This window comes from Scylla paramamosain, chromosome 20 (assembly GCF_035594125.1).
Source record: "Scylla paramamosain isolate STU-SP2022 chromosome 20, ASM3559412v1, whole genome shotgun sequence".
Lineage (NCBI taxonomy): Eukaryota > Metazoa > Arthropoda > Malacostraca > Decapoda > Portunidae > Scylla > Scylla paramamosain.
In genome coordinates, this window is record NC_087170.1 from 11,091,495 (window position 1) to 11,103,994 (window position 12,500).

General features: G+C 45.3%; 2 protein-coding genes and 3 long non-coding RNA genes across 9 annotated transcripts in view; 2 read left to right on the top strand and 3 right to left on the bottom strand.

Moving 5' to 3' along the window:
* The window catches only part of LOC135110752 (uncharacterized), a 35,622-nt gene that overhangs the window by 2,312 nt on the left and 20,810 nt on the right, over positions 1–12,500 (bottom strand). The window lies entirely within an intron of this gene.
* On the top strand, positions 1,141–9,022 carry LOC135110310 (opsin, ultraviolet-sensitive-like). Its single transcript, XM_064022522.1, has 9 exons — positions 1,141–1,662; positions 2,794–2,875; positions 3,561–3,771; positions 4,662–4,877; positions 5,144–5,274; positions 6,078–6,250; positions 6,874–7,040; positions 7,180–7,281; positions 7,711–9,022. The coding sequence occupies exons 3-9, from the start codon at positions 3,605–3,607 to the stop codon at positions 7,802–7,804; spliced, it is 1,050 nt and encodes a 349-aa protein (XP_063878592.1). The 5' UTR covers positions 1,141–1,662; positions 2,794–2,875; positions 3,561–3,604; the 3' UTR covers positions 7,805–9,022.
* LOC135110313 (uncharacterized) lies at positions 8,617–9,407 on the bottom strand. Its single transcript, XR_010273183.1, has 2 exons — positions 9,281–9,407; positions 8,617–8,986 (listed from the first exon to the last, which is right to left on the bottom strand). It is a non-coding gene; the product is annotated as an uncharacterized LOC135110313 (long non-coding RNA).
* LOC135110312 (retinol dehydrogenase 14-like) overlaps positions 9,330–12,500 on the top strand; it is a 13,109-nt gene continuing 9,938 nt past the window's right edge. For 2 of the 4 annotated variants that reach the window (XM_064022527.1, XM_064022526.1), the window contains exons 1-2: positions 11,126–11,264; positions 12,328–12,424. Coding sequence is in view for 2 of the 4 variants with exons in the window: in XM_064022525.1 (XP_063878595.1) it covers positions 9,473–9,482; positions 11,037–11,264; positions 12,328–12,424 (335 nt within the window). In the remaining 2 variants the exon portion in view is untranslated. Of the gene's footprint in view, positions 9,483–11,036; positions 11,265–12,327; positions 12,425–12,500 lie in introns of those variants that run through there. The other 2 variants (XM_064022525.1, XM_064022524.1) reach the window with 2 other exon arrangements.
* LOC135110314 (uncharacterized) lies at positions 10,614–11,391 on the bottom strand. Its single transcript, XR_010273184.1, has 2 exons — positions 11,039–11,391; positions 10,614–10,904 (listed from the first exon to the last, which is right to left on the bottom strand). It is a non-coding gene; the product is annotated as an uncharacterized LOC135110314 (long non-coding RNA).

The following is a 12,500-nucleotide window of genomic DNA, read 5'->3' on the forward strand; positions in this document are numbered from 1 at the left end:
GGATGATTAAAAAAAATTATATATATATATATATATATATATATATATATATATATATATATATATATATATATATATATATATATATATATATATATATATATATATATATATATATATATATGATAAATCTTCCCTATGGAAATATAAAAATCTGATAAACGAGAATATACAGTCAGCAAGCGTCATTCTTGCGTCGCGGTGGCACAGGCTACTTGGAGAGCGCGTTTTAGTTACGGCCTCCCAGCAAGCATAAGAAATAGGCAGGGACAAATTAACTTATTGGTTTCTCAGTGGCATCTCTCCTCCTCACTCACACCTATAGCAACAATGACCTGTTTTGCGTAAGTCATCAGTGTAGTGTTCATTGTTCCTGTGGTGACGCGTGATCGGCTCTGTTCTCGGGGTGAAACACATAATGTTGTGTTCATGCTGTGCTGCATGTAGTGATGAGTGCGAGGCAGACAAGTCACGGTGATATCATTCAATCATAGATTTTCACATGTTGGGCTTAAGTGGTGTCGATATAGCAAAATATGTAAATTTAAAACGCGAAACTTACAGAATCTCATACGCAAATTCGTCAAAGGAGGTAGTGCAGAAGTGTCTTTTTACAAACACGGTATCGTTACCCCGCGGCTTCCCTACGAAAGCAGTTTGACTCTATTCCGACTCTCACCGCAAGGCAGCTGAAGGGAACCAGCCGGGATACCACCACTGTGTGTAAATTTTTTGAGCCTACTGAGAGGCCTAACGTAACGCGCGGTCCCTGAGTAGCCTTTGCAGCCCCGACGCAAGACAGGCATTCGCTGATTGTAATATCAGCAAAGAGAGACTGGAAAAATGTATATATGAAGCTGAGATCATACTGTTGCAGCTCAGGCCCTGTAAGATACAACTAAATAAGCACCACACACACACACACACACACACACACACACACACACACACACACACACACACACACACACACACACACACACACACAAGTGACGTAAGGAATCACCATACGAGGTTTATCACAAAAGGCCCATAACTCAATCAAACATTAAGGCTTCTTGTGGAATCCCGCAGGTGGAAAGACGTAGGCAATGACACCTAAATCACATTATAATACACCCTCCACTCCCTCACCCACTCCACCATAGCTCATATTTGTCCACCATAACACTATCCTTGCTTTCTTTCTTTCTCTTGTTTCCTTCTTATGGTAATTTTCTTGTATTTTATTGATTTTTTTTTTTACTTTATGTATTTTCTTGTTTTCGTTTTAATTCTTGTTCTTGTTACGAGCTCCGCCATTTTGTATAGCTTCGCGGGTTGTTCTTCTTCCAGCTTTTTTTCTTTCCTTTCTTCTCTTCCTCATCGTCCTCTTCCTCATTATTCTCTTTTATTTCTGCCAAAGAATAAGACAGCCCTTCCATTATAAAGACTATAAGTTTGCCTCCTCCTCCTCCTCCTCCTCTTCATCCTCCTCCTCCCGGCACTCTTGATCCTCCCGCCACGTGACCTCAATGATGATGGAGGTGGAAATACAAAGAGCAGGTAATGAGCTTAGGAAGGGGAGCTGCAGGTATATACAGCAGACGAGGGGACGCGCCGCCGCTGTCATCACGGGCAGACCCTCCGAAGCACCACCCTCCTGCAGCACACCCTCCGAAGGTGAGTGGCGCAGCACCAAGGGCCAACATCGATAAAAGTCCGCCATCTTTTTCTCAATGGTTTACACTCATATACAGGTTTTTTTTTCCCCTCTGCATATGGATGAAAAGTTAGGAAATGAATGTGTTGCAAAGTATGATGGTAGGTCGAAGTAAATCTTGACCCGAAAGAACGCAGGCAGTTCGGAAAAGTTGTTGTTGTCACTGCCAGCAAAATTACTTTGGTGTGTGATGAACGAGCGTCGCTGCACACCCGCCACACAACACCCAAGACAGTCTATACAGCGACCATGATCATACTTTATCGTTCACGCATCCCAGCACCTCTCCCAAAAGATTCCGTCTCTCTCTGCTGATAGGAGAGATGCGTCGCCCTTGTGGCATGAAATGTATCAGTATATGGGTAGAATATTTAAATGTAAATCACTCAGGATGGATGCAGAAAGAATGTTGTGTGAGGTGCAGAGATACTGGCATCTATATCCGTCCATCTGTGAGGCTGAAACTTGGAGTATGGAATCAGGAGGCGGAGAGAGATTGAGAGATTGAATATAATGGACATGAGACGTCCGAGAAACATGTGTGGACTGGAGTGTGTGGAATGGAGTAACGCGTATAGGTGGAATGAGATATGAGGAGGCGCGGAGGAAAACTGGTGTTGAAAGGGTTGTGTAATCTAGCTGAGAGAGAGAGAGAGAGAGAGAGAGAGAGAGAGAGAGAGAGAGAGAGAGAGAGAGAGAGAGAGAGAGAGAGAGAGAGAGAGAGAGAGAGAGAGAGAGAGAGCTAGGTTTGTAGTAGAGTGGACAACATCTCTTACTCCCACATTCACCTCCACTGTGGTTTACGTTATACCGCAACCATAAGTCCTCTGATCTGCTGACAGTCTAGTAACAAACCAAACTTCACTACCGATAGATTCTTAGCACACCAGAGGACTTGAAGACTGAGAGAAAAAATGCTAAACACAGAGACAGTGAGTGGAATGTTAGTCCACTGACCGACCAATACTTACATTATTAGCTAACAACACTCCTACCACTATTTTTTCCTCCTTTTCCATCACCACCAACATCATTCCTTGCTCGCTGTGTTCTCCTCGGTCCTCATACTCGGTCTCTCGCGCCTCCCCCAGAACGGCCACAACCATGAAGCTCCCTAGCAGCCCCGGGATGCTTAACGACACTCTAGACAGCGCCGGACCTAGCCCCATATTGGTAAGCCTTCCAGCCGCAGCCACCCCCAATTCAGACCTTTTCTTTTTTCTCTTTCCTGTTAGCAATCGTGTCCTCTCTTATTCAATATCTTTCTCAGTACATCACCCTCCATTTTGTCTTCTCTTTTTTTTTATTTAAAATTTCCGTATTTTTCCGTATCTCTTATTTCTTACTGTTCTCTTTCTTCGTTTCTTTTTTTTTTTACTTATTCATCACCCCATGCCCGCACTCTTCCCCTCTTTTTTCCTTTTTTCTTATTTTTGTATCGTTTGTCATCCTCTTTCTTTGCTTTCCCTTCACCATTATAATCTCTCTATGTCTGTTCTCTCACTTATCTTTTTTTTCTTTCTTTCTAATCGTTTTCTGTTCTCTTCTTCAACTTCTCCTTTACTCATGCATCCTCCCCACGCCTGTCCTTTCTTCTTGTTCCTCTAACTTTTTCCTTCTTTACTCCCTTTCTTACCGTTTCTTATCAGCTTCTGTCCTGTTTTTCTTTTTTTTCAATTTGTTCTTCAGCTTCATTCTTCTTCTTCTTCACCATTGCATCACGCCACGTCTCTCTTCGCCATTCGACGGACTCACTCCTCTACTTAAGTCTGTGAGCTTTATTCTTCCTTTTCTTCTTCTTCTTTTCCTTCTTCTGACCAACACATCGCCACGCCCCCTCTCTCTCCGCCCACCCTAGGGCCCGCCGACGGCTTGATCGCGGAGAGGCGCTATGAGATCAAGATGCTTGGGTACAACACGCCGCCTGAATATCTGGAGTACGTTGATCCCTTCTGGAGGAGTTTCGAGGCGCCCAACCCCTTCCTCAACTACACGCTGGGATTCTTCTACATCATCTTCACCTTCTGTTCAGTCATTGGTAATGGCGTCGTCATCTGGATCTTCGCCACGTGAGTTCATCTTCTCGTTGCCATCCTTTTCTTTGCTTTCGTTGTACGTACGTCGGGAGATGGTTTTCTTTCGTGCAGTAAAACTATACCTACATTTATCCTGCCGCCATTGAGGGAGTGGTGGGCGGGCAGAGTCTTCTACTGTGCTATCTTTATCTCACCCTTATCGCTTCATCTTAAATAGCTCCCGTAGGGTTAGAATGAGGTTCCAGACAGCTTCGCAAACACGCACATATTTGCTGTTGCTTGTTTAACTTATGCAGTCATGTAGCTCATAAATGTTCGTATTTTCAACTGTCGTAAACATGCAAATGGCGTAGTAATATATTCGAAAAATATGACATGCGCACTTGATTATTTTTTCTTTCATATAAAGAATTTATTACTATATAATTTTCACTCTGGTGATCTCTTCGGTCTCTCACTCTCCCCTGTAAAGTGTCTGAACTTGCCATTTACATTTCTCCCGCCCTGCTGTGGCTTCGCTTCATGACTTTCAAGACTTTCTGTTCTCTCTCTCTGCCATACTGTGTCTACCTCACTAATGCAACAGTCAATAATTACAGTATCTGCACTCTTTCATCTCCTTCACTGGTGATCTCTGCCTGTTTCTGTTTTTCCCTCTCCGCGACACAAGAAAGATGCATCGAGACACCTTCGGATGTAACTTGGCGAACATTTTGAAACTTTTCCTATTAAACTTTTTTTTTTTTAGGAGCGGCAGGAACGCAGGCTTTTTCTACTCCTTGTACCCTTGTAGCAGTCTTCTTCACCTGTAGTAAATAAGTAAATAGATAAATAAATAAATAGGTAAATAGATGAGTAAACGAATGAATAAATAAATAGCTTCCTTGGCGCTGACCACACCACCTCCCCTGCCTTCCCGTCAGATCCAAGAACCTACGGACGCCCTCCAACATGTTCGTCATCAATCTCGCTCTCATGGACTTCATCATGATGCTCAAGACTCCAGTGTTCATCCTCAACTCGTTCAATGACGGGCCGGTGTGGGGCAAGCTGGGCTGCGACATCTACGGTCTGATGGGCGCCTTCTCCGGGGTAGGCGCTGCCTCTTCCAATGCCGTCATCGCCTACGACAGATACAAGTAAGGAGGAGGAAGAAGTTTGTGTGTAGAGAGAGAGAGAGAGAGAGAGAGAGAGAGAGAGAGAGAGAGAGAGAGAGAGAGAGAGAGAGAGAGAGAGAGAGAGAGAGAGAGAGAGAGAGAGAGAGAGAGAGAGAGAGAGAGAGAGAGAGAGAGAGAGAGAGAGAGAGAGAGAAATTTAGAATATCCTAGTAACCATACCCTCCTTCCTTCCCTCCCTCCTTCCTTCCCTCCCTCCTTTCCTCCCTGCCTTCCTTTCCTTCCCACAGGACGATAGCCAAGCCTTTCGAAGCCAAGTTCTCCCGCGGCGTCGCCATGACCATTGTGATAATGACGTGGGCGTACGCGCTGCCCTGGACAATCCTGCCCTACCTGGAGATCTGGGGGAGGTTCGTGCCAGGTGAGGTGACGGGCACGGAAGTAATTAGTGGGTCACCTGTTTGTGATGAGATGGCGAGAGAGGAGGGTGGTGGGATGGGTCGGTCGGTCAGTCGGTCTCTCTCTCTCTCTCTCTCTCTCTCTCTCTCTCTCTCTCTGTTTTTGTATTTTTGCCTGTCTGTCTGTTTGTCCGTCTGTCGGTACTTCAGTCTGTATGTCTATAGTGTTTGTCTGTTTGCTTGTCTATCTATCTCTCTGTCTGTCTGTATTTTTTCTGTTTATGTGTTTGTATCTTCCTTTTTATTGTCTTGCTTTGGGTCTATTTGTATGCATGTTTGTTTGTTTGTTTGTTTGCCTGTTAGTCTGATTGTTTCTGCCTGTTAATCGTCTGCCTTTCTGTCTGTCTATTTATTCGTGTGTGTCTGTCTATCCTTTGTCTGATTGCTTGTATATCTGTATGCTTTGTGTCTCTCTGTATCTACCTGTTTATCCTTCTATTTGCCCGTCTATTACAAATTTTCTGTGTCTCTGGCCAGTATTCTGAAATGCTTTGCTCTCTCACCACGAGTATTTTCACCACAGAGATGATTTGCCGGATTCTCACGAGCGTTTCTTCAGCTATTAATGAAGAAATCTTGTTAATCCGTCACTAGAACCTTAAAAACGACCTTAAAAAAAAAAAAAATAGTGTAACTTCACCTAGAGCCTTTTATAAGTGGTGGAGGTGCGGCGCAGAAGTGTTTCATAATATGGTCCTCTGTAAGTGAGAGTCTGTTTGTATGCCTGTCTGAACAAATTGCACAGCTGCACTCTACGTCTTTGCAGAGGGATTCCTAACCAGCTGCACCTTCGACTACCTTACTGAGGACAGCAGCACCAAAGGTTTCGTGGCCTCAATTTTCTTCTTCGCCTACTGCGTGCCTGCCAGCGTCATTTTCATGTCCTACAGTCAGATCTTCAGCCACGTCAGCGCCCACGAGAAGGCGATGAGGGCGCAGGTGCGTGTGTGAGGAGCGTGACAGAAAGTCCTCAGTGCTTCCGCTAGGTGGTGTTCTAATGCCATGTTAGGATGAAAAGAGAAATGGACTGCTCCCCTGAGGAACACCACGAGAGAGAGAGAGAGAGAGAGAGAGAGAGAGAGAGAGAGAGAGAGAGAGAGAGAGAGAGAGAGAGAGAGAGAGAGAGAGAGAGAGAGAGAGAGAGAGAGAGAGAGAGAGAGAGAGAGAGAGAGAGAGAGAGAGAGAGAGAGAGAGAGAGAGAGAGAGAGAGAGAGAGAGAGAGAGAGAGAGAGAGAGAGAGAGAGAGAGAGAGAGAGAGAGAGAGAGAGAGAGAGAGAGAGAGAGAGAGCGCATGAAACACACATCGACAGAGACAGTTTCAGATACACTTGCTATACGACAGGTCCCCCTACAACCCCTATAACATCCACCATTACATCGTCACCACCACTCCCTCTCTCCACCCTCCCACATCACACGCACATACCCTCGAAATAGTAATATCAAGCACTCAAAGCACAGTCACCATTGTATATAGAGAGGCACCTAGAAACTGGTAACAAATTGGACTGCACTGGGAAAAGTAAAGTGATATCTATACAAACTCCTGCTTCTTCCCTTAGGCCAAGAAGATGAACGTGACCAACTTGAGGACGGTGGGGACAAAGGAAGAACAAGAGAAGTCAGCTGAAATTCGTATTGCCAAAGTAGCCATTACCATTTTCTTCCTGTTCTCCATCTCGTGGCTACCGTACGTGACAGTGGCGCTCATCGCTTGCTTCGGAAACAGGTGAGCATCGGGCCTTGGTCGATTGGGAGTCTGGTTACCGTGAGAGAGAGAGAGAGAGAGAGAGAGAGAGAGAGAGAGAGAGAGAGAGAGAGAGAGAGAGAGAGAGAGAGAGTTTTTAATGGTTGTGTCTCTCCTGCAGGTCGCTCATCACACCCCTCGTAGCCATGATCCCAGCCTGCACCTGCAAGACCGTGGCCTGCATTGACCCCTGGGTGTACGCCATCAATCACCCTAAGTACAGGTCAGTCTGTGTGTGTGTGTGTGTGTGTGTGTGTGTGTGTGTGTGTGTGTGTGTGTGTGTGTGTGTGTGTGTGTGTGTGTGTGTATGGTACTATCGTTAACTTCTGTAAGACAAAACATCAGCAACAGCAGCACAAACTACAGCAACACAAACACCAGCAATAAAGACACCAAAAGAAGCAGCAACAACAACAACAACAACAACAACAACAACAGCAACAGAAACAACAACAGTAACAACAACAACAACAACAACAACAACACAGAGAGCGGGAGGACCACCATACGCAAATAAACAACTAAAGCCACTTAAGAAAAAAAAAATCCTTAATATATAAAACATTTCTCTACTTAAGGATCTCTTACAGATATCCCTTGAAAAAAATCTCTTGAATCTTGGTAATATATGCTTCATCTCTTCCTTCTTCAGGTTGGAGCTCCAGAAACGCATGCCCTGGTTCTGCATCCACGAGGATAAGCCGCAGGACAACGCCACGCAGGCCTCAGAGGGCGGCAAGGAGTAATAACAGTGTCCTGCCGCGCCTCGCCTTCAGACCCACTGTGCCCCAAGACTCACACTACGCAAGTCCAGGTTTGCTGAGCCTCTGGGCCGCAGCACACCGTCCCATTGCCGCCTTCGTCTCGCTACAACCTAGGGCCTAGGCAACTAACTAAACCAGCTCTCTCTCTCTCTCTCTCTCTCTCTCTCTCTCTCTCTCTCTCTCTCTCTGCTACTACTACCAGCACCACCACCACTACTACTACTACTACTACTACTACTACTACTACTACTACTACTACTACTACTACTACTACTATTGTTGCTGCTGCTGCTGCTACTGCTGCTGTTGCTACTACTATTAGTGTTTTTTACATGGCGGTTACTTTTGTCTTCATTCCCTCTCTGTTACTTATCGAAATCAGACATCCTTGCTATGATTCCTCCCGTCTTGTTTCCTTTCTCTGTCTGTCCTTACACGTGCAAGCAGGCCAGGGACCGCAGACAGCACGCTCGGTGAACGCTGCTCCTCATGAAAGACGGAGCCAAAGTTGCAGTTCGAGGTTCTTTTCAGTTATTCCACCAACACGAAGCCTCTCTCTTTGTCGCAACGTACGCATGTCGTGTGAAGAATTCGTACTTTTCGTTTACCATCTCCACGTCCCAGCTGAAACAATGCATTACTCGGCTCTCTGAAGCTGAAGGAGAAGAGTGGTGGCACGCATGTACCTACAGTAGAGGGGAGCTGACTGCCATGTATCTTAGGGAGTATAGGGAGTTCTCCTGAATCTGTATCAGTTACAACATTTAGTCACGGGAAATAAGTGAGGAAGTCTGTCTCGTGTAATACTAAGGTAATCTCTGTCTTAAGTAGTATCAGATTTGGATTGATTTCAGCTTAAGGTTAGATTGTTACATTTCACCTTACATTCTAGCATACCTGACAGCACAACACGGGTACCATAAACCTTAGTATATACTTCAAACTTAATCATGTCTATAAACACATAGCGAGTGTACATATACGTGTATCAGTGGCCATTCTGCGTGCAGCGTCAGCGCGGTGAGGCAGCGGCGGAGGCAGGGGACAAGGAGGGGCCCAAGGAACGCAGTGACTCCAGTACCTCCTTCTGCAAAGACTTTCCCGAGCTTTGACTGGTCAGGAACGCAATCCGGTGCGCCCCTGGATGCTGTTCATCGAGTGTACCTGTAACATTAGTAATAAACGTCCCAGCAACACCCACCTGTACTTTGTCTGTATGCCTGCCTGCCTGTTTGTTTATCTGTCCGCCTCTTTGTCTATTTGTCCATGTAATGACTAAATCAGTATCATATGTACATACTCAAGTGAGGATGATAGTGAATATGTACGTACCACACACACACACACACACACACACACACACACACACACACACACACACACACACACACACACACACACACACACACACACCTGCCAACTCTACCACGCTGAATAATTAATCAAAGTAATCCCCACCAGTGATAAGATAGCGTGGTGACTAAGGCGACACCAGGACAGCGCCTTATCAGTGACGTGGCGGGGCAGTGGCGGGGCGGGGTTGGACAGGTGGTACAGTCAGGTACAGACAGGTGGTACAGACAGGTGGGAGCAGTCACCTGTCGAGTACGGAATATTCACAGGTGTTTCTTTCTTCACGGGAGTAAGAACATGAAGTATGGTGAGTGGTATTGTTATTGTGTTCTCTCTGTGTGTGTGTGTGTGTGTGTGTGTGTGTGTGTGTGTGTGTGTGTGTGTGTGTGTGTGTGTGTGTGTGTGTGTGTGTGTGTGTGTGTGTGTGTGTGTGTGTGTGTGTGTGTGTGTGTGTGTGTGTGTGTGTGTGTGTGTGTGTGTGTGTGTGTGTGTTATTTGTTATGAAATACATTACTACCCAATATTTTTGTATAATGTTGTAACAGAGAGAGAGAGAGAGAGAGAGAGAGAGAGAGAGAGAGAGAGAGAGAGAGAGAGAGGGCAAACTGTCATATAATACTACTGCTGTCCTACATATTTGTGTGGCACTAGTCTGTATAATAATTCGAGTAAAATTTTGAGAGACTCTGAACATAAAACACTCTCAGTAACAGTAAAATATCATTGTTATTTTTTTGTCATGGTTAGTTTCTTGAAACATATACTAAGCGCATCAAGAGTTTGGAAGAATATTTTTTTGAATAACACTGTAATAACATTAGCGCTTTCACTTGGGAGCTAGGTTAATTCAAGTTAGGTTAGTTTGGGTTAGGTTAAGTTAGGTTAGGTTAGGTTAGGTTAGGTTAGGTTAGGTTAGTTTAGGTTAGGTTAAGTTACTCGTATGTTAGTGTAGATTAAATTTAAACTTATTCAGTTCATTATAATAATTTCACTGCTGATCCCTTCACTGTGTAGATCACGACTTGGAAAATAGTCTTATTTTGCCGATAAATAAACAATCAGTGTCTGTGAATTAGTAGGCTAAGGTTATTTCTACAATATCCCATTTTTTTATGATATGCTTTTTTATATTCGATAACAACAAAAATGATAATAACTGTGTACATTACGGTTACCTTCCTGCCGCCAGCATGCATTCACGTCACGTCACCCTCATCACAACCACACCTCACTCCGCCCCGCACCTCATCTTCCAGCAGGTGTATATCAGTGTTGACGAGTTTCCCGATCAACAGGTATCAAATTTCTCACAGTGTCCCTTAAAACTCAACGCATCCACGCCTGTTTTCCTTTATACATAACCCTTACGCTTGCCTCACGGACAAAATTTCCATGGAAATACCAATACTAGGGCAGTGTGAATGGAAACAATTGTAAAGCACGAGTATTATCTTTGTCTCTTCTTTCTTCTCCTCTTCCTTCTTCTGATAGCATACAATATCTAGCTTCTTTTCGTTCATCGCGAGCAACGAGAGACAGCATCGGTTTTCTCTATTTCCTTTTCCATCTTTCTTCTATAACAGAGAGAGAATATATTGTGGTCTTGTTGTTGTTGTTATTATTACTGTTGTTGTTGTACTTTTTCGTCGTCGTCTTCTCCTTCTTTTTCCCTATTCCTGTGCTTCGTCGTCGTCTTCTACATTATCTTCCTGTCCTCCTCCTCCTCCTCCTTCTTCCATCGAAAAAAAAAAAAGTAATGTGAGCTCTTGTTCTTTTCTCCTCCTCCTCCTCCTCCTTCTCCTCCTACTGTTCCTGAGCATAGCATCACCGTGACGTAACAACATTGCCTAACCTCAAACAGACCTGACGCAGAGCTGGCCCATGGAGGAGGACGAGTCGTGGTGGGTGGCGGCGACATGGGCTGCGGGCGTGGCGGTGCAGGTGGCGGCGACGGGCGCGGCGGTGCTGCTGGTGGTGGTAGCGCTGTACGCGGTGTTTCTTCGTCACGCCAACAGGAGCAGCGCCCGCCCCTGCAGCACGCCGGAGAGGCTGGAGGGGAAGACTGTGGTGGTGACGGCGAATGATGAGGGTGAGAGAGACTGAAAGAAGAAGAGGAGGAGGAGGAGGAGGATCTGGGTGAGGCATGACTGATGTACGGGAGGAAAGTGGAGGAGGAGAGGAGGGGAGGAGACGGCAGAAAGGAGAACAAAGGTGAGAGTGAGAGGAAGGATGTGTGAGAGAGGCTGTGGGAGGCAATGTCTAGTTCACCCCTGCGATATGCTGTAATGGGAGCGATACTGATAAAGATGGTGATAATCCTGGAAAAAAAAAAAATGTCACAAGCATTATCTTTCTTTCCCGTCAGTCACTGATATAGGGAGCGATAGGTGGGGAGGAGCCTTCGCCTTTACTATCCTACATCTCTTCCTTTAGATTAGATAGTGTAGCTTATCACAAACAGCCTCCTAAGAACCGACATATTTGCTGCTGTTTGTTATTGCTTTGTTCCTCAAGACCTGTATTCCTAAACACTTTGAACTTTCACCTTAAAATTTTCAAGACCCACAGGGATGACTATTTGGGTTTTTCTGATGTCCAAACTATCACTGCAATCCTGAAGAAAAACACCCTTAAATACCATAATAACATCAAAAGAACACTAGAAAAATACGAGATAATAAAGGAGCGTTAGAGGAGACGTGCTTTTGGTGATGACAGTGATAATGGCGACAGTGACGTGGTGGTGGTAATGGTAGTGATGGAAAGGAGGGTTTTGGTGATGGACTTTTCATCTCTCCATCTGCTAACAAGATCGCAGGGGATAGAGAGGGCTTAAGCTTCTTCTGCACCCACACAGCCTCTTTCTTCTTCTTCTTCTTCTTCTTCTTCTGCTTTAGATGGCTTGTAGGTCGTGGTGTCTTCCTTGTGCCTCTACCCAGTTACCTTCCACTAGACGTATCATAGGAGCACACTTCCACCCTTTCCCTATATGTGAGTTATTTTCTTTTCTTGTAGTTTCTTCAATCACTTTTGGCTTGCTGGAATCTTAACCGTGCCTGTATTAGAAAAAGTTTGGTAGAATTTGCCTATCTTCTGTTTGGTTTCCATAAAGACCTCACACACCCACACACCCTGACGCCCATCTACTGCAGGTGGTGTGGGCGTGGCGGTGGCGCTGGACCTAGCTGGGCGGGGGCGCGACGGTGGTCCTGGCCTGCCCCCACCTGAAGAAGGCGCAGCAGCAGGCAGGTGAGAGAGAGAGAGAGAGAGAGAGAGAGAGAGAGAGAGAGAGAGAGAGAGAGAGAGAGAGAGAGAGAGAGAGAGA